Raw genomic sequence first — 20,448 nt, 5'->3', positions numbered from 1 at the left:
AAACGCCCTCCATCCAACCTCAATGAGCTCGAGCTGATCTGCAAGGAAGAATGGGCAAGAATTTCAGCCTCTCGATGTGCAAAACTGATAGACATACCCCAAGCGACTTGCAGCTGTAATCGCAGCAAAAAGGTGGCGCTACAAAGTATTAACTCAAGGGGGCCGAATAATATTGCACGCCCCACTTCTCAGTTTTTAATTTGTTAAAGTTTAAAATATCCAATAAATTTCGTTCCACTTCACGATTGTGTCCTACTTGTTGTTGATTCTTCCCCAAAAAATTTGAATTTTATATCTTTATTAGTTTTGAGCAAGTATGTTCTATTAACCCTTTCGCCGAGTATGATCGGGCCGAGCTCCGAGTATTTATAGCTGATCGGTGATCTGGTACAAAGGAGGGCGACTAAGGTAATAAAGGGAATGGAGGGACTAGAATACCCAGAGAGGTTGTCAAAATTAGGCCTATTTACGTTGGAAAAGAGAAGGCTTAGGGGAGACCTCATAAACATGTATAAATACATCAGGGGGCAGTACAGAGATCTCTCCCATGACCTGTTTATACCAAGGATGGTGACAAAGACGAGGGGGCACACTATGCGTCTGGAGGAAAGGAGGTTCCTGCACCAGCATAGAAGGGGATTCTTTACGGTCAGAGCCGTGAGACTCTGGAACTCTCTGGGAGAGGAAGTGGTGATGTCCAACTCACTTAATGAATTCAAGAGAGGCCTGGACGCCTTTCTTGAGAACAATAAAATTACATCTTATGCTTAGTGATAGTTAATTAATCCAGATTGGTGTCGGGAAGTGAATTTTTTCCTCAATGATGTCAATTGGCCTATACCGCATGTTTTTTTTTTTTGTTTTGTTTTTTTTTTTTGCGTTCCCCTGGATCAACGCTGCGGAATAGCTGCAGTGCACAAGAAATAGGCTGAACTGGATGGACGCTTGTCTTTTTTCGGCCTTATAAACTATATGTAACTATATGGTTGAATCGCTCCCATGTGCATGATTTGCAACTGTTTTATTACATGAGAGGAATGTCTATTTCTTACACATTCCTCACATGTAATAAAGCTGTCAAACAGTCGCAAATCATGCACACGGGAGCGATTCAACCATTTCACCGAGCAGCTATAAATACTCAGAGCTCGGCCCGAGCATACTCGGACAGAACATACTCGCTCAACACTAATCTTTGTTTGAAGCCAGAAATGTGGCAAAAGGTAGAAAAGTTCAAGGGGGCCAAATACTTTCACAATGCACTGTATTTTGTGCTTTGTCCACTGTTGAGAACTGCAGCTCCTGTTTTACAGGTAGGAGATGAGCTGCTGTTCTCAGCACTGTCCACTACTTGGTGAGTAGGGCTGTGCTGCTCGGCTCCTATTACTATCTACATCCGGATTCTGCCAGAGCTTTCCTAAGGATAGGTAATCTGTATCATAAACCTGGGCTTATCAACTTTCTGAGAACTTGAGTGAGTTCTTAAAAAAAAACAAACAAGGTGTTACTTGCCTTCTCCTGTCTGTCCTTTTGACATCATGTTGACCGTGATGCAGCCCGTCGCTGAGCGGTTCTGTGTATGGCATAAAGTTTTCTGAGAAGGGACCACCCCTCTAAGTTAGCATTATACTCAACATGTAATATTTGCTTTCCGTTGCTGGAAATCGTACCCCCTGGCACTTGACCTTCGTCGGCTCGCTTCTCTAACTGCCTTGGATCACCTGCCGTACATTTGCACAAGTGATCTGTGCTTTCTTACTCGCACTATCAATGTGTCGCCGTTATTGAAGTTCCCTTCACGGTCAGTCTCCAGCCTTGCCTCACAACAGTGCATGTGCAATTTAAAACCATGCGTGCGCTGTAGTGAAATTGCGTTGAAAACGGGCAGTAATGATAACTCATTCATTCTGGGAGTAATCTGATCGGTACAGATCTCGAATAATATGATTTGATAATTGATTAGCATGGCATGGAGAGAGAAAATGTTATTCCCGTGCAATTTTTCTGCATTATTGTGCAGACCTAAAAGGGTTGTACAGTGAAAGTTATCCTTTTGATCATTGGGGGGGCCGACCTCTCGATCTGCACCAATCGCCAGAATAGGAAACTGTTATCCCTGTTACAATGGAGTGGCAGTGCGCTTGCTTAGCAGCCGCTCCCATCTTTTCCTATGGAGATGACAAGCGGTGCGCTCAGATTTTTCCAGCAGGGCTTGTGTTCACTGGACGACCCCTTTTAACAGCTGGATGATATTTGCAACTAGCTTTTTGTTGAGCAAGACGAGAGCTGCGCCCCCCTATTTATAGGTTAGGTGTCATGTAGCCGTGCAAGGTGGGAGCCAGAGTCATCATTTTCCATCAGTTGCACTTGGTTCCTGGATAAATTGCATGCTTTGTACTTATGCCGTGCAGCCTCCGCGAGGCTGGCAATCATTCTTAGCTTCTCTTTTCTTATTTTTGAGCATTATATTGTTATAATTGCTCCCATTGTGCAGACAGGTAGCTGACGCGTTTCCAATGGCCGCCAAATCGTAGAAAACGTATTTGGATCCCGTGCGTGATTGAGGCACGCCGTAGCTAAAGCTAATCTTACTGTAACGGAAGGTATTGGGGATTGAGGGGGGGGGGGGGTTACGGCTTTTGGGGAAACTGTTCACAGTGGCAGCCTGTTTCCATGGAAACCTCACCGCAGGTGGCGGTGCTGTGTGACAGCGCCGGGCTGCCTTGTGCCGGCAGAGACGGAGGACATTGCCAATCAAAACATGCTGAGAATGTGCTAGGAATTCTGCGTCCCAGACAGGGTAACATGGGTCCCTCCGGCTAAAAAAAAATAATAAAATGCACAAGGTGAAGTACACAGATAATCATAGTCTTCCTCGTTTGCTGCCCGAGCTCAGGTAGCACGCCGCGTTTCTCAATGTGGAGCATAAGGTCATTTAGATGGGAGGGGGCTGCATCATTGGCCAAGGGGATGGTCTCTTCCACCGCCCATTAGCTCCACGTTCTGTGCTGTGAGCCGGGAGGTGCGAGCGTCACCGCTTCCCCCTGATATCTTTATCCTGTCGGATGCAACATATTCTAATCTGCTCCATCCTTTTCATTATTTGCTGTAAAACTTGAATTTTTTTTTCTTAATACCTTGATTTATTTTCCGCTGCCAGTTTTGTTCCCATGACGTTTTGCAAAATGCACTGTAGGTAATGTGATGTTCCGGTTTTTATAGGGATTTACCCCAGTACGGACAGAAACAATGGCAGTCGTATTTCGGAAGGACTTTTGATGTTTATACCAAGCTTTGGAAGTTCCAGCAGCAGCACAGGTAAAGGATTAGAGTTGTGGACATAGACCCGTGTCCTCGAAAGGAGTACCTGAATGTGAAGGTTTCAGTAACTAAAGTTTTTTATTTATTTTTATTTTTTTCACTCCCGCATGAAAAATTATAAAACTTTGCAGATTGCTTTATTAAATGATTTGTCTTAATTTCTGAAAAATAAAATGCATGCAAGTGGCTTTCTGCTTTTCCCCAGTCTATTTACCTGCCTTCAGATGCATTGATATCAGAACGTACTCAGGTGGAGTACAGCTGATGGCAGTGATTGGTCAGCTCACCGCTTCTGTCACTAACTCTGGAGATCAGCTTCTGCAGGAGATTGTTCTGATAAGCAGAACACTTGGAGGAGGAGTCAGGCGTAGACCCATCACTGCCATCAGCTGTACTCCACATACATACAGTGGGTACAGAAAGTATTCAGACCCCTTTACATTTTTCACTCTGTTTCATTGCAGCCATTTGGTACATTCTAAAAAGTTCATTTTTTTTTCTCATTAAAGGACACTTTGCACCCCATCGTGACTGAAAAAAATACAGAAATGTAGAAATTTTTGCAAATTTGTTAAAAAAAAAACTGAAATATCACATGGTCAATAAGTATTCAGACCCTTTGCTCAGTATTGAGTAGAAGCACCTTTTGAGCTAATACAGCCATGAGTCTTCTTGGGAATGATGCAGCAAGTTTTTCACATCTGGATTTGGGGATCCTCTGCCATTCTTCCTTGCAGATCCTCTCCAGTTCCATCAGGTTGGATGGTGAACGTTTGTAGACGGCCATTTTCAGGTCTCTCCAGAGAAGCTCAATTGGGTTTAGGTCAGGGCTCTGGCTGGACCAGTCAAGAATGGTCACAGAGTTGTTCTGAAGCCACTCCTTTGTTATTTTAGCTGTATGCTTAGGGTCACTGTCTTGCTGGAAGGTGAACCTTCGGCTAAGTCTGAGGTCCAGAGCACTCTGGAAGAGGTTTTCATCCAGGATATCTCTGTACTTGGCCGCATTCATGTTTCCTTCAATTGCAACCAGTCACCCTGTCCCTGCAGCTGAAAAACACCCCCATAGCATGATGCTGCCACCACCATGTTTCACTGTTGGGATTGTATTGGGCAGGTGATGAGCAGTGCCTGGTTTTCTCCATGCATACCGCTTAGAATTATCACCAAAAAGTTCTATCTTTGTCTCATCAGACAAGAGAATCTTATTTCTCATAGTCTGGGAGTCCTTCATGTGTTTTTGAGCAAACTCTATGCGGGCTTTCAGAAGTCTCGCACTGAGGAGAGGCTTCTGTCGGGCCACTCTGCCATAAAGGCCTCACTGGTGGAGGGCTGCAGTGATAGTTGACTTTGTGGAACTTTCTCCCATCTCCCTACTGCATCTCTGGAGCTCAGCCACAGTGATCTTGGGGTTCTTCTTTACCTCTCTCACAAAGGCTCTTCTCCCACTATTGCTCATTTTGGCTGGACAGCCAGGTCTAGGAAGACTTCTGGTGGTCCCTAACTTCTTCCATTTAAGGATTGTGGAGGCCACTGTGCTCTTAGGAACCTTGAGTAATGCAGAAATTCTTTTGTAACCTTGGTCAGATCTGTGCCTTTCCACAGTTCTGTCTCTGAGCTCCTTGGGCTGTTCCTTTGAGCTCATGATTCTCATTTGGTCTGACATGCACTGTGAGCTGTGAGGTCTTATATAGATAGGTGTGTCTTTCCAAATCAAGTCCTATCAGTTTAATTAAACACAGCTGGACTCCAATGAAGGAGTAGAACCATCTCAAGGAGGATCACAAGGAAATGGACAGCATGTGGCTTAAATATGAGTGTCTGAGCAAAGGGTCTGAATACTTATGACCATGTGATATTTCAGTTTTTCTTTTTTAATAAATTTGCAAAAATTTCTACATTTCTGTTTTTTTTTTCAGTCAAGATGGGGTGCAGAGTGTACTTTAATGAGAAAAAAATGAACTTTTTTAGAATTTACCAAATGGCTGCAATGAGAGTGAAAAATTAAAAGGAGTCTGAATACTTTCCGTACCCACTGTATATGCTGATGAGCAGAACACTTGGAGGAGGAGTCATGCGCAGACCCATCACTGCCATCAGCTGTACTCCACATAAACATATGCTGATAAGCAGAACATTCAGCTCAGAAAGGCCTAATTTGGAGTACAGATAATGGCAGTGATGGTTCAGCCCATCTCTTCCTCGAAGTGCAACTGAATGCAGGCAAATAATCTGGGCAAACTCCGGGGTTTGGATGCTACTTATATGCAATATTTTTATTTATTTATTTTTACAGAAGTAAAGACAAATTGTCTAACAAAATGATTAACAAAGTTTAATGGATGCTCCATCCTGGATAAAAATAAAGTTCAGCTGTTTTTTTTTTGTTGTTGTTTTTTAACCCCTTAGATGTTGCAGTCAAGCATGACAGCAGCATCTAAGCGGGTAGAGACTGAAATAGTTTTTTCTGCAACAAGAAGGGCGTAGAGAGAATTTTCTCAGATTTGATTAAATACCCAAGTATTAGGCAATGTGATAAAATTGCCACAATTCGCCTTTCAAATCCCTCACCATTCCTGCGTCGCTGGTCCTGCAGCTGTTCACATGTAGGACATCACAGTATATCATAAGGGACCATGAAAGCAAAAGCTCTAGGACACAAGTAGACTTGAGTAATGCTCATTTTATTAAATTGTCATCTTACCTTCTAGAAAGTACCCGCATCTGAACGGTGCTGCAATGGTGCCCACATCTACCAAACCTTATCCCCAGCTCGCGGCTATAACATATATTCAATATTGTTTTTTACACTATTGTCAGCACTGGCATTTGAAAAAGTTTGCAATTAATTTTCTTCTACTAGTTGTAGACCTCAAAACTGGTGCTTCTTTTCCTCTGATGCAATTAAGACATTGCTGCTTAAGATTAATGTTAGTAGGTAGCATCACTTCTGTTAGACTTCAAGTAGCAATTGTGAAGAACCTCATTTAAGGGGTATTCCCATCTCCAAAATCCTATCCCAATATGTAGTTAATATAATAGCAAATACTTCCAGTTATAAATGTAGTATAGTTCTTCTAATTCGCTATGTTGCTTACCCTATGTGCAGGGCATTACAGTAGCTTGGGTATCCATGGTTACGACCACTCGTATAGTGACACAGTTGGCTAGTTAGGTATCCATGGTTACAACCACTACCAGCTAAGTTACTGCAACGCCCTGCTCATGGGGTAAGCGACAGTGAATCAGAAGAACTACACTATATTTCTAATTGGAGGTATTTGTTGATAATATTATTATTACACCTACTACATATTGGGATATTATCTTGGCGATGGGAATACTCCTTTAAGGATGCATCAGAGGATCATCCCTTTAGGGGAAACGTCATGATCCCAAATCGCTCAGGTTTTAAAACAAAAAAAAAAGGGAAATGTTAATGACAAATTTTTGTCCATTGCTTTTAGGCAAGTCCTTGACAATCGGTATGGCCTCAAGCGTTGGCAGATTGGAGAAATTGCCTCGAAGATTGGTCAGTTGTATTACCACTACTAGTAAGTATCTACTGATGGGGAATTAAATGACCGAATGTAAAAAGGATTCAGAATAAAGCAGAACACAGATTTACCTAATTTGGACGGTGTACAGACTGTAGTGCAGTATTTAGAGAAAGAGATTGAAGTCAGCCATATTCATAAAGATTTTCCCTAAATCCAATTTTTTTTTTGTTTCTGTTGGAGCCAGGAATAGGTGGTTCCCTTGAAATGAAGAGGAAGCCTGCGAGTCCTGCTCCCTCCTCCCACACACAGTGATTGACAGCTCTGTTTATATAACCCCGTACAGGGACAGCTGTCAATCACTGTCTGGGTGGAGGGAGCAGGACTCGCAGGCTTTCTCAAAGTCTGGACAAGTCTGTACAGCGCCGAGCGGTATGACTGCCTCCTCTCGGGTCCATAGTCTTCCGAGTTCATGTTCCTGGGCGTCAAACAGACACTCTGGAAATCGGCAATTACCAAAAGACAGGCAGGGTCTTCCCGTCAATGGCCTCTCACCCTGCCATTAAAGGGGTATTCCCATCTCCAAGATCCTGAAGTATTAGAAATGTAGTATAGTTTTCCTGACTCGCTATGTCACTTACCCCATGTGCAGGGCATTGCAGTAGCTTAAGTATCCATGGTTACGACCACTCGTATAGTGGCAGTTAGTTACTAGTGATCGTAACCATGGATACCTAAGCTACTGCAATGCCCTGCACATGGGGTAAGCGACATAGCCAATCAGGAAAACTATACTATACTTCCATTAGGAGGTATTTACGAATAGTATTACATCTGCATATTGGGACCTTGAAGGTGGGAATACCCCTATTAAGTCTCCAACTTTGCAGTGACAAGGGTCAATAATCCTGAAACAGCTGCAAATAGAGGTCTGTAACTTAGAGGAGATTCTGGTTTAGCTTTATACCTGAAATCATATGATGAGGGTCTTTACTGGGGGTGATATTGACTTCTAGGTGACACTTGAGACCGTTTTCTTCCTCTTTTGAAGAGGCCATTTGCAAACGTCCTGTTATGTAATGATGATTGGCTGCCGTCACGAGACGTCTTGGCTCCGGGTCAAGAAGCATAAAATCTGTGGCTCTTGTATAGTGAGCTCCAGTAGTTTAGCGCAGTACATATACTGTTTCGGTGCTCCTTGAAGATTACGAATAAGAGAGGTGGCCGCATCTTGCAGTAGAAGGTTTCGGCTTCCTCCTCGTTCGGCTCGTTAACTTGAAAGGTTTGCAGCCAGCGGGACTCTGAGTCCTGCAAGAGACACGTCTGCTTGAGGCTATAAGGCCTTTCCCCATGTGCTGCTACTTAATTTTGATGCCCGTGTGAATTTCTTACAACCCGTAAAAGCAAAGGATGTTTTTACCATGTGAAATATTGAGTTGGCAGGTTCTTCATTCACTTGCAGAGATCCAACAGTCACATCTGGGGGCGAGACAAAGTTTGGAGATGAGACAAAATTTTGGAGATTCTGTCTCAATGAAAGTGCATGTCCAGTAGACTGAATCCGATATTTATGGCATGTGTAGAGTTCGGAAAACTTTTTTTTTTTTTTGGTCCACCTATATATGCTGTGTGATTCTTTGGTTGTGTTGCCCTTACCCACTACTGGGCCATATACAGTGCAGTTAACAGCCCCTCAGTTCTCAAAACCAATGAAGATTTCTGATCTGATAAGACCTTGATCAATATAGTTCTTGGTAAAATCATTGTCACAGCCAGGCATGCAACATTCATGAGGCCCTTGCCTCAGGCGGCATCCTTTCCTAAGCATTATGCTAGCTATATCATGGGTCATAGCTCTAAAACCAGCCGTATACGTAAGGTGGCTTTTTGCTGGACAAGCTTACATGTTTATTGAGGGGGAGCAAAATATGGCGAATAAGCCACAACTCTGGCATCAGGGGTGACACACAAAATTTGTTATATTAAACTCAATTATTTACATGAGATCTGCTGTTAAGGGACAGTCCGCAGGCACTTGTGGGATGCAGGGCAGGCTGCTATGTTGGGCTGCTGCCGGACAGGGACTCTTGTGACCGGTCACCCGGCCACTGAGGCCGGCAGGAAGAGTAAGGAAGCTTCCAGTCCCAGTTCAGATCTTTGCAGCCTCCTGTAGTGGATCCATGGGTGGTAGATTGGGTGAATATTCTTGTATCACATAAGACAGCCTCTTTAATGACACTAGTCATTGAGATGTTGATGTGCTACATAATCTGTGTGTGAGTGTGAATGTCGCCTTGCTTCTCTTCCAGTCTCCGTACATCAGAGACCAGTTACCTTAATGAAGCGTTCTCCTTCTACTCTGCAATAAGACAGCGATCCTATTATTCCCAGGTCACCAAGGAGGACAGGTAAAACCCCGACACCCTCTGCAGATGCACCAGACCATTGATGCATTTATTAATATCATATCAATGCCATTTCTGCTGATGATATTGATGCAACCCCATTTTTAGCACATCAGTTACTGCCCCCCCTAGAGGTTGCAATTAGGTTTTCTTTTTTCTGGTATCTGCAGAATTAAGGCTTGTACATCTCCATCCGATTGTGCATATCAAAGTATTTTACCTAAGATGTAGTAAAACTATCAAGTCTACACCCCCCTCTCCCCTCCCCCTGCAACCATCCCAAGGGGTTTCGTCATCTGAGACTTTTATGGCATATTGAAAGTGTATGCCACAAATGTCTGATGGGGAGCCACGATTTTAAGCAATGGGGTTCACCTTATGCTTATTTTTTGTTTTTCCAAAGCTGAACAGACTTTGCAGGCGGCTCACCCCGGTGTCACTTTTGTTAGAATTTTGCTGCTCTCATAAACCACATTGAAGATGGCCATATGGGAGCCCAGCGAGCTGCCTCTTACCTGACGGTCCTCTTTTGATTAGCCGGCCTGGTGTGACGCACATGCGATATCGCTCCAGGCCGGCTAATCAAAAGATGGCGTCAAGCAAGAGGTGGCCGCTGTACCGGGTCCTGTGAACCGATTTGCACCAGCCCTATTACGTTAAGTTTGTTTTCTACAACCGCTGACTTTTTTTTTCTCTTTAATTCCACCTTCATCTTGGACCCTGGCCCGCTCCGCGCCTCGTCACCTTGCTTTAAGTACCACTTGTCAATTTTAAAAGTATGAAGTGTCTGGCCCCAGTGAAGGTTTTCCGCTCATTGCCAGTCATTGCAGTCAGCGGCCCTTAAGCTGCTGACATTGGTTGTCAGGATAGATTACTGCGGAGGCTTTCACAGACATGAGAATAACTCTGGGCGACAGGTACAAATACATGGGGGAGGGTGGATATTTGATGGGAAGTTGACCTACCAGCTCACTTATAAAGCCTGACCCCGTCAGCACTCGAGTACGGACATCTCGCTCGGATAATACCGTCCTACATCTTAGGTGAAAGGTAGATATCCGGGTACAAAGCCCCCAAGATAATATCATTGTGCTCCCATTTATTTTTATGCAACAACCTGAGAATTAAAAAAACAAAACATGTTACTCGGATAAAAGGGTAAAGTTAAAAAAAAAAATATATTAATAATTAAGTGATCGCTGTCATTGTCTTTAAGGCCTGAGCTGGTTGTGAAGAAGTTGCGGTACTACGCTCGCTTTATCGTCGTCTGCCTCTTGCTAAATAAAATGGACGTTGTTAAAGAACTAGTGAAGGTAATTGATGGACTCTTCATTATAATGATTCATGTCCTTCGGCATCTAACCGTGCTGTCTCATCATTGACGTTTGCACCTTTAGGAACTGTCCGACGAAATTGAGGACTACACCCATCGCTTCAACACTGAGGACCAGATGGAGTGGAACCTGGTTCTCCAAGAAGTGGCCGCCTTCATCGAGGTTCTTTATATTTCCTATCTACAGTCTAGTTTACTGACCAGATCTGCATAATATAATGTCTCTTATGGTGTCTGTAGACCAGCCGATCTTGGTCATCTGTTGAGCATTTGCATGCATTTAACTTTAAGAAAATGACTCCTTCCTAATCGCCGGTGTAAGTCCGAGAAGTGCTCAGTATGGGCCTGTTCTATCACAGCCGACTATGAGGGGTACAAATGCAATATTTAGACAGAGATTAGCCTTGGTTCTACATTATGCATTAGCCTCAGAGTAAAAGTTGCAGATCGTTTACTCATTCCTGCTTCAAAGAACATATCCAGTACATGAAAAATCCTTGTTTTCCTGCCGAGACGATTCTTTCAGCATGCCATCTCATTTCCATTTAATCTAAATAATGAAGTGGTAGCCGGCACCGGCTGATGAACTGACGGAAAGTTCCAAGGCTTCTACAATTATTCCCTGATGATTGGGTCGCGGTGGTTTTATTTCACACGGCCTTCACATCGTCTCTCCGGAGAGTTCATCTTGAATATATTTCACGTTTAATGGCTTTGTCACCGCAGAGTCGTCTGTTCAGCAAGTTTTAGGTGTTTCCAGACGATAAAGCTGCACTTTTCACCTAATCTTCCACTCCTCTCCGGTGGCAGGCAGACCCCGTGATGGTCCTAAATGATGACAACACCATTGTGATCATTTCTAATCGACTGGCGGAGAATACAGGACCCATGTTGGAGCAGGGCATGGTCGTCGGACAGTTGATGCTAGCCGACGCTCTCATCATTGGCAACTGCAATAATCAGGTGAGGACATCACATTAGCTAAATCACATTAGTCCTACCTATCTAGAAAGACTCCCCCCTGATAAACATGCCAAACCGGAAGTTAAGGATCCAGTCCGATCTTAAACTGCTGATCTTTACTTTCCCTGAGATGATCCGCCGCCAGTGACGTCTGGCAACTGCTTTTAGACAACATGGGAGCACTCGTCAAAGCAAGCGAGAGCCCCGTGAGATGGTTGCCAGCTGAACCGTCATCATCTGACAACCATCTAAGGTGTATGAGGAGACTTTAAGGCTGATAATCCGTAAACAAGCGTTTATAAAACCACTTGTTCCGAATCATTGCTTTTGTTGGCTGATTGAACCGTTTATGAATCATCATTTGCGGCAGCACATTGCCCCATGTAAGGCTGCATTCATACATCCATGTGTGACTGTCTGTGATTTACAGACTGGCCATAGGTGTCTCCCTACACAGTCTCATAAGTCTACAATAGCCTGTCAAGTTTAGGTTTGGATACCCCTGGCCATTCTGTGCGTCACAAACCACGACACATGGTTTGTATGATTTTTGCGTAAATGGAAATCTGCTGAGAAGCCATAATACTTTATAGGGACAGAACAACTTCACCAATTCTTCTATCCCTATTTACAGGTGCATCTCACTAAATTAGAATATCAAAAAGTCAATTTATTTCAGTTCTTCAATACAAAAAGTGAAACTCCTATATTATATAGTCATTACGAACAAAATGATCTATTTCACGTGTTTATTTCTGTTAATGTTGATGATTATGGCTTACAGCCAATGACAACACAAAAGGCATTATCTCAGTAAATTAGAATACTTTATAACAGCAGCTTGAAAAATGTTTTTAAAATCTGAAATGTCCTACTGAAATGTATATTCAGTAAATGCCCTCAATACTTGGTCGGGCTCCTTTTGCATCAATTACTGCATCAATGCGGCAATGTGGCATGGAGGCGATCAGCCTGTGGCCCTGCTGAGGGGTTATGGAAGCCCAGGTGGCTTTGATAGCAGCCTTCAGCTCGTCTGCATTGTTGGGTCTGGGGTCTCTCCTCTTCCTTTTGACAATACCCCATAGATTCTCTATAATAGATTCTCTGGGGTTAAGGTCAGGCGAGTTTGCTGCCAATCAAGCACAGTGATACTGTTGTGTGTAAACCAGGTATTGGTACTTTTGGCAGTGTGGACAGGAGCCAAGTCCTGCTGGAGAATGACATTTCCATCTCCAAAAAGCTTGTCGGCAGAGGGAAGCATGAAGTGCTCTAAAATGTCCTGGTAGACGGCTGCGCTGACTTTGGTCTTGATAAAACACAGTGGACCTACACCAGCAGATGACATGGCCCCCCAAACCATCACTGATTGTGGAAACTTCACACGAGACCTCCAGCAGCTTGGATTGTGGCCTCTCCACTCTTCCTCCAGACTCCGGGACCTTGATTTCCAAATGAAAACTGGATCTCTGGGACCTTATGGAGTGTGTCAATGACTGCCTTCTGGACATCTGTCAAGTCAGCAGTCTTCCCTATGATTGTGGAGCCTACTGAAACAGACTGAGGGATCTTTTTAAATGCTTAAAGCCTTTGCAGGTGTGTTTTGTTAATTATTTTAATTTACTGAGATAATGACTTTTGTGTTTTCATTGGCTGTAAGCCATAATCATCAACATTAACAGAAATAAACACTAGAAATAGATCACTCTGTAATGACTCTATATTATGAGTTTCACTTTTTGCATTGAAGAACTGAAATTAACTTTTTTCTGTCAACCATGACGGCACAACGAGAGAGGGGATCCGCCCTTCAAGAACAGGAAACCTTTAAGATAAAAAGGGTGGCGCCTCTCTGCGCCTCAGTGGTTTCCTGTCCTTGATGAAGGACCTTCTGTCTCGTAGGCGGCGACAGCAGGAAGATTTTGACTTACCCAGACCGGGGCCGGTCGGTTGTGGCAAGGCACAGTCTCTGCTGCAGCCGGTCCTGTGTGTGCTAGAAGCGCCGCGGAGGGCGCCGACATTGGTCTCCTCGCGGGCGGGGGTTTGCGGCACCTACACAGCATGGTGGCAGACAACCCCGCATCCCGGATGTGACGTCAGGGGGCGCGACCGGAAGTGATGAAACTGAATGACGCGCATCGGGACCTCTGACCCCCGGATGTAATTTTCGGGGGAGGTACCGGAAGCTGCGGGGACGCCTGCCGATGATCTCCCTGGCACAATGAGAGTACTTAAGGGTAGATCACCGGCTAGGCAGGGGCGCAGTGCACCATAATGGCCTCACAGCAGCCCTCCCCACCGCATCAGCAGCAAGAGCAGCAGACCATGCTGCAGCAGAACGAGGAGACGGAGCAGCCGCAGCGTGTACAGCTTTGGCGCCAGAAGCGCACCCAGGAGCAGCGTCCACCGCAGAGCAGGAGCAGCGGGCATTCTGTGACACGCAGCACCTAAGATTCAAGATCCAGCCGGCATAGCTCAAGCAGGATTGATTATTCCACGGTCTCCCGAGGAAAATGTCGGATACCGTCCTGCCCTCCCGTTCCAGTACTTTGTTTTTATCTACTGGGTGGTGAGTGAGCTTCTTGAAAGTTGACATATTAATGTAGACTTTTTTCTGTTTTGTCGCTCGCTCTCTCTCTCTCTCTCTCGCTCTCTCTCTCTCTCTCTCTCTCTCTCTCTCTCTCGCTCGCTCTCGCTCTCGCTCGCTCGCTCTCTCTCGCTCTCTCGCGCTCCCTCCCTCGCGCTCCCTCCCTCGCGCTCCCTCCCTCGCGCTCCCTCCCTCGCGCTCCCTCCCTCGCGCTCCCTCCCTCGCGCTCCCTCCCTCGCGCTCCCTCCCTCGCGCTCCCTCCCTCGCGCTCCCTCCCTCGCGCTCCCTCCCTCGCGCTCCCTCCCTCGCGCTCCCTCTCTCGCGCTCCCTCTCTCGCGCTCCCTCTCTCGCGCTCCCTCTCTCGCGCTCCCTCTCTCGCGCTCCCTCTCTCGCGCTCCCTCTCTCGCGCTCCCTCTCTCGCGCTCCCTCTCTCGCGCTCCCTCTCTCGCGCTCCCTCTCTCGCGCTCCCTCTCTCGCGCTCCCTCTCTCGCGCTCCCTCTCTCGCGCTCCCTCTCTCGCGCTCCCTCTCTCGCGCTCCCTCTCTCGCGCTCCCTCTCTCGCGCTCCCTCTCTCGCGCTCCCTCTCTCGCGCTCCCTCTCTCGCGCTCCCTCTCTCGCGCTCCCTCTCTCGCGCTCCCTCTCTCGCGCTCCCTCTCTCGCGCTCCCTCTCTCGCGCTCCCTCTCTCGCGCTCCCTCTCTCGCGCTCCCTCTCTCGCGCTCCCTCTCTCGCGCTCCCTCTCTCGCGCTCCCTCTCTCGCGCTCCCTCTCTCGCGCTCCCTCTCTCGCGCTCCCTCTCTCGCGCTCCCTCTCTCGCGCTCCCTCTCTCGCGCTCCCTCTCTCGCGCTCCCTCTCTCGCGCTCCCTCTCTCGCGCTCCCTCTCTCGCGCTCCCTCTCTCGCGCTCCCTCTCTCGCGCTCCCTCTCTCGCGCTCCCTCTCTCGCGCTCCCTCTCTCGCGCTCCCTCTCTCGCGCTCCCTCTGGTCAGGATGTCCCTATAAAATGTACAGGGAAATCCAAATACAGGGTGTGTGCCCTGTGTGAACAGGGTCTGACTAAGGACTGGCCTAAAAAGTTATGCCAGCCATGTATTCAAGAAACAATTTTGGAGGGAACTCTGGACTTTGCTTCAAATGTAAAAACCCTTATTTAGTTCTGAGGTGGAAAGATCGTTAAAATCGTTTTCTCAGGCAAAAGAAGCGTCCCAGACCCATAGAGCAAAAACTTCACCCACCCTTTCAGACTCAGAATCCGACGAGGGAATGCTGGATGACTCTACTGACTCTTCCCGGATAGCACGACTGGCACAGGTCATTGTTTTCCCCTAGAGAGATAGCTTAGTTAAAGCCGTCAGGTCCACAATGGGGTTAGTTGACCAGAAGGTAAAAAAATTGGTCCAAGATATTCTGTTCGGTACCCTGGATCGGAAGAAACATAGTTTTTCCTATTAATGATAAGGTGCTGGGGCTAACCAAGAAGGAGTGGGATAGGCCGGAGAAAAAGCGTCCCCTTCCATCCTCCTTCAAAAGAAAATATCCCCTTCCATCCTCCTTCAAAAGAAAATATCCCCTTCCATCCTCCTTCAAAAGAAAATATCCCCTTCCATCCTCCTTCAAAAGAAAATATCCCTTTTGATGAGGAAGATACCGCATCCTGGAATAAAGCCTCAAAGCTGGATGTTCCGGTGTCCAAGGCTTCTAAAAAATCTTCTCTCCCTTTTGAAGACACAGGGATTCTGAAGGACCCACTGGACCGGAAGGTAGAGATACCTTCCTTAAGGGTACCTGGGAATCCTCAGCAGGGGCATTGAAACCAGCCATAGCTGCAACCTGTACTGCAAGATCCCTTATGGTTTGGTTAGACAGGTTAGAAGGCCAGGTTAAGAACGAGTCACAGGACTCCGTTCTGGCCTCTCTACCAGTATTGAAAGGAGCTGCGGCCTTCTTATCTGACCCCTCTGCGGATTCCGCCAGATTAGCGGCAAGATCTGCGGCCCTGTCTAATGCCGGCCGTAGAGCGGTCTGGCTGAAATGTTGCCCAGGGGATATACAGACAAAAGGAAAGCAATGTTCTCTTCCGTGTGAAGGAGATTTTCTTTTCGGTACCTCTCTTGACAGAATTCTTGAAAAGGCAGGGGACAATAAGAAGGGATTTCCTAAATCTTCCTTCTCGGCTTTCAAACAGTCCTTTCGGAGGAAGAAATTTACCCGCAGAAGAACATCGACAGAACAATCTAGATGGGAGGATCTTTCCAGAAGAGGAAAAGGGTTTTTATTCGGCGGTCCCTCCCAAGATAGTCATAAGCCCCCAAAATGACTCTTTATCCCAGGTGGGAGGGAGGCTCTCTCTATTCCTTCCAGCCTGGGAAAGGATCTCTTCCAACAGGGGGATCCTCAGATTGATAAAAATCAGCATTAAAGCTGGAATTTCTGAGGAACCTGCCAGAGAGATTTATCCCGACTGCCTTAAGATCCTCTCTACCGGAACATCAGGCACTGGAGGAAGAGATTTTCAGGCCTTCTTCGGAAGAACGTCTTGCTGGAGGTATCACCACAAGAGGAAAGAAGAGGGTTCTATTCCCCCTTATTTCTTGTAAAGAAGCTGGACAATTCATACAGAGTCATCATCAACTTGAAAGGCCTAAACAAATTCCTGAACATTCCATCATTCAAGATGGAAACAATAAAATCAACGATAAGCCTTCTATTCCCCGGCTGCTACATGGCAGTGTTACCAAGTGCCAATCCATCACGACTTTCAGAGATACCTCAGTGTGGCCGTAACTGTACAGGGAGTCGTCAAGCACTTCCAGTACAGAACTCTTCCCTTCGGCCTAGCAGTGGCGCCCCGCATATTCACAAAACTTATAGCAGTGGTTACGGCTCATCTCAGGGAGGAAGACAGATTGATCATCCCGTACTTGTACTTCCTAATAGTGGGGAAAACTCACGATCATTGCCTAGCCCAAGTGGATCAGGTGTGCACCATCTTAAAAAACTTAGGATGGTGTTTAAACCTGGAAAAATCAAAATTGATCCCGCTAACAACTTTTTAGGCCTTACTCTGGATTCCGTTCGACAGGAATGCCGCCTGCCCGAACAGAATAAAGAAAAAATAAAAAACTTGGTTTCGACGGCCGTAGCAAACCCAGTAATGACTCTCAGGGGGGCCATGTATCTGCTGGGGTCTCGCACCTCCTGCATTCCAGCAGTATGCTGGGCCCAATTTCACTCAAGAGAATTACAATGGGACATCCTAAAAAACGAGGTCATCCTCAGGGGGCATCTGGAGGGCAGATTGACACTCCCTCACAATGTAATTCAGTCACTGCACTGGTGGTTAAGGATGACCACGTTCCGGACAGGCGTCCCCTGGGTTCCTCTTATTACCAGATTAATTACCACAGACGTCAGTTCGACAACCAGGTCACTGTAGCATATGTGAACCACCAGGGGGGAACTCGCTCAAAATCCCTAATGCGGGTTGCGGGGAGGATATTTTCTGTAGTGGAAGGGAAAGTTCTCTCTTTAAATGCCCCTCATATCAGAGGAGAGGACAACACGAAGGCAGACTTTAAGTCGCAGGCCACTATTGCAGGGAGAATGGACTCTAAATCATTCAGTCTTCCGTCAGCTAGTGTGTGTGTGTGTGTGTGTGTGTGTGTGTGTGTCTCCAGAGGTCGACCTATTTGCGACTCGTCAGAACAGCAAATTAAAAAAGTTCTGTTCACTAGATCCCACAGAAAATCCTCTAGTAGTAGGCGCCTTCCAGTGCAGATGGGATTTCAGTCTGGCCTTTGCCTTTCCCCCAACGTGCCTAATTCCAGCAGTGTTGAGGAAGATCCGGGAGGATCAGGCACGAGTGTTCCTTTATAGCCCCCTTCTGGCCCAAGAGACCATAGTTTTTTTGGCTGAGAAGCATGTCAATCACGAACCCCTGGATTCTTGCAGAGATTCCCGACCTTCTTGCTCAAGGTACTATATTCCATCCTCGGGTGAAAGGATTGCACTTGGCGGCCTGGAACTTGAGGTCATTGCTAGAAGGTCGGGGATTCTCATCGAATCTAGTTACTACTCTTCTAAGTAGTAGGAAACCGATCACTACTAAGATTTACAGTAGAACCTGGAAGAAATTCTTGTCATCTGAGGGATTCTCCCTGGGGGTGGGTGGTTAGTGGTTAGCGTTGACACTCTAAAGGTCCAAATCTCTGCCTTAGGGGCCTTGTATAATTATAATCTGGCCGCTAAATAGATTTCCAGGTCCGTGAGGGCATGCAGTAGAGCCAAACCAGCCCCTTTAATAAGGGTCCATTCTCAGGATTTGAACTTAGTGCAAAACGCATTAAAAAATTCTCCCTTTGAGCCCTTTAGCTCAGGGTCCATAAAGTTACTTACCCTAAAAACAATGCTTCTTGTGGCCTTAACATCAGCATGGAGGGTTAGTGAGTTACAGGCTCTATCTGCAGATCCATCTTTTACCTTAATTCTAGATGATAGAGTAGTTTTGAGACCAGACCCTGCTTTCCTATCTAAAATTGTATCCAAGTTTCACATGTCTCAGATAGCTCTACCATCCTCCTGTCCTGAACCAAAAAATAGCAAGGAGGAAAAATTTCATACCTTGGATGTCAGGAGATGCCTTATACATTTTTTAGCATCCACAAGCTCAAGGAGGAAGGATAGGGCTCTATTTGTCTCCTTTCAGGGCTCCCGGAAAGGGACGAAGGTCTCAAAAGGCCCTCTATCCGGGTGTATCCGGGAAGCCATCATGATGGCCTATACGGGATCAGGCAGAGATCCTCCTAACAATCTGAAGGCCCACTCTACACGGGGCATGGCTGCTTCCTGGGCTGAAAGAGCGGTCGTGCCCATTCAGCAAATATGTAAGGCTGCCACATGGTCATCTCCGTCCACCTTTTACAATCACTATAGACTTGACCTTTCTGCCTCCTCTGATCTCACGTTTGGGAGAAGGGTTCTGCAGGCTGTGGTCCCTCCCTTACATACCTAGTTCTCTGTAATTCTCTCGTTGTGCCGTCATGGGTGACAGAAAAACACATATATTACTTACCGGTAATGTGTTTTTTTTCGGAACCCATGACGGCACCTTTACATTCCCTCCCTATCACTATGGTGATCACCTTCTGGTTGGTGGGTATTGAGTATTCACATGGGTGAGATTTGTATATAGTTAATAAGATTTATGTCCTCTAACTGGAGAGTCTTCTCATGCTCTGTAATCCACTGAGGCGGAGAGAGGCTTCGCCCTTTTTATCTTGAAGGTTTCCTGTCCCTGAAGGGCGGATCCCCTCGCTCATTGTGCCGTCATGGGTTCCGAAAAAACACATTACCGGTAAGTAATATACGTGTTTTGATGATATTCTAATTTAGTGAGATGCACCTGTAGTTTGTTTGGGCCCATGTGAACTGGCTTTTTAAAGGGAATTTGTCACCCCCATAATGCATACTAAACCACTTATACGGGTTTGTAGGGTCGCTAGCCCCTATAAAAATCATACCTGTAGTAGAGATTTTAGTGGTTTAGTTGGCATAAAAAAAAAAAAATCTTGAGCGAGCGCTGCTGAACTCTGCAGCTGCACTTACAAAATGTTTTTGCTCCTGTGTGCAGCACAGTACTGAGCGGCGGCCGCAGACAGGAGCCAGTGATCCTATGAGTGGGGCTGCAGTGACTGTGTGGCGGTGCAGAGACAGAGTTCAGCTTGGTCAATAAAGAGATAATCAGGGGCTCTGCGCCTCCGCACAGACGCTGCAGTCACAAATATCATCATCGCTGGTTCCTGGGGGCTGTCGCTGAGTACCACACTGCAGACAGGAGACAGTGATGAGAGCCGATCGCACCATTTTGGATCTGTTGGATCGATTCTTGACAAAGTCCTGGCTGATTAAATGTTCTAAAAAAAAAATAAATGAAAAAAAAAGTCCAAATTTACTGCTTTTTTTGCTTATTTTTTTTTTCTTTATCTTGTTTCAATGAAGGTGAAGTTCAGTGAGCTGACGATCGACATGTTCCGAATGCTACAAGCTCTGGAGAGAGAACCGATGAATCTGACCTCTCAAATGAATAAACCAGGATTGCAGGTAGCTAAACGCTCGTACTGCGGCTAGAGTTTTCGTCTCTGTTCACACTGCTATTTGGTAACGTTTTGCCTGTATTAAAATGCTTAAAGTCTCTGGGATTAATCCATATCCACTGGTTTCTGATTGGAAACTGATCTGTCGTAGCTTTGTTTATAAATCATAGCGATGATGATAGTGTGAACTGAGCCCTAGCCAGATGCATTATATCTTAATGGATTTTTTTTTTCTCACTTGTGCCATATTGCTTTTACAGGAT

At 46.0% G+C, this 20,448-nt stretch overlaps 1 protein-coding gene across 1 annotated transcript; it reads left to right on the top strand.

The window, feature by feature from the left end:
* Nucleotides 1-2,837: 2,837 nt before the first annotated feature.
* LOC141252580 (protein SCAI-like) lies at nt 2,838-20,192 on the top strand (the record flags this gene model as incomplete). The annotated part of the gene is made up of 8 exons (XM_073670537.1): nt 2,838-2,896; nt 3,223-3,318; nt 6,786-6,872; nt 9,125-9,223; nt 10,437-10,533; nt 10,618-10,716; nt 11,364-11,516; nt 20,091-20,192. Coding segments are annotated over exons 1-8 (792 nt in total), but the record flags the coding sequence as incomplete, so codon positions are not given.
* Nucleotides 20,193-20,448: the final 256 nt, after the last annotated feature.

This window comes from Phyllobates terribilis, unplaced genomic scaffold, assembly GCF_046119375.1.
Source record: "Phyllobates terribilis strain yellow unplaced genomic scaffold, ASM4611937v1 Scaffold_9204__1_contigs__length_20447, whole genome shotgun sequence".
Classification (NCBI taxonomy): Eukaryota; Metazoa; Chordata; class Amphibia; order Anura; family Dendrobatidae; genus Phyllobates; species Phyllobates terribilis.
The sequence above is the reverse complement of the archived record's forward strand: the minus strand, read 5'-3'. Positions and strand labels throughout refer to the sequence as shown.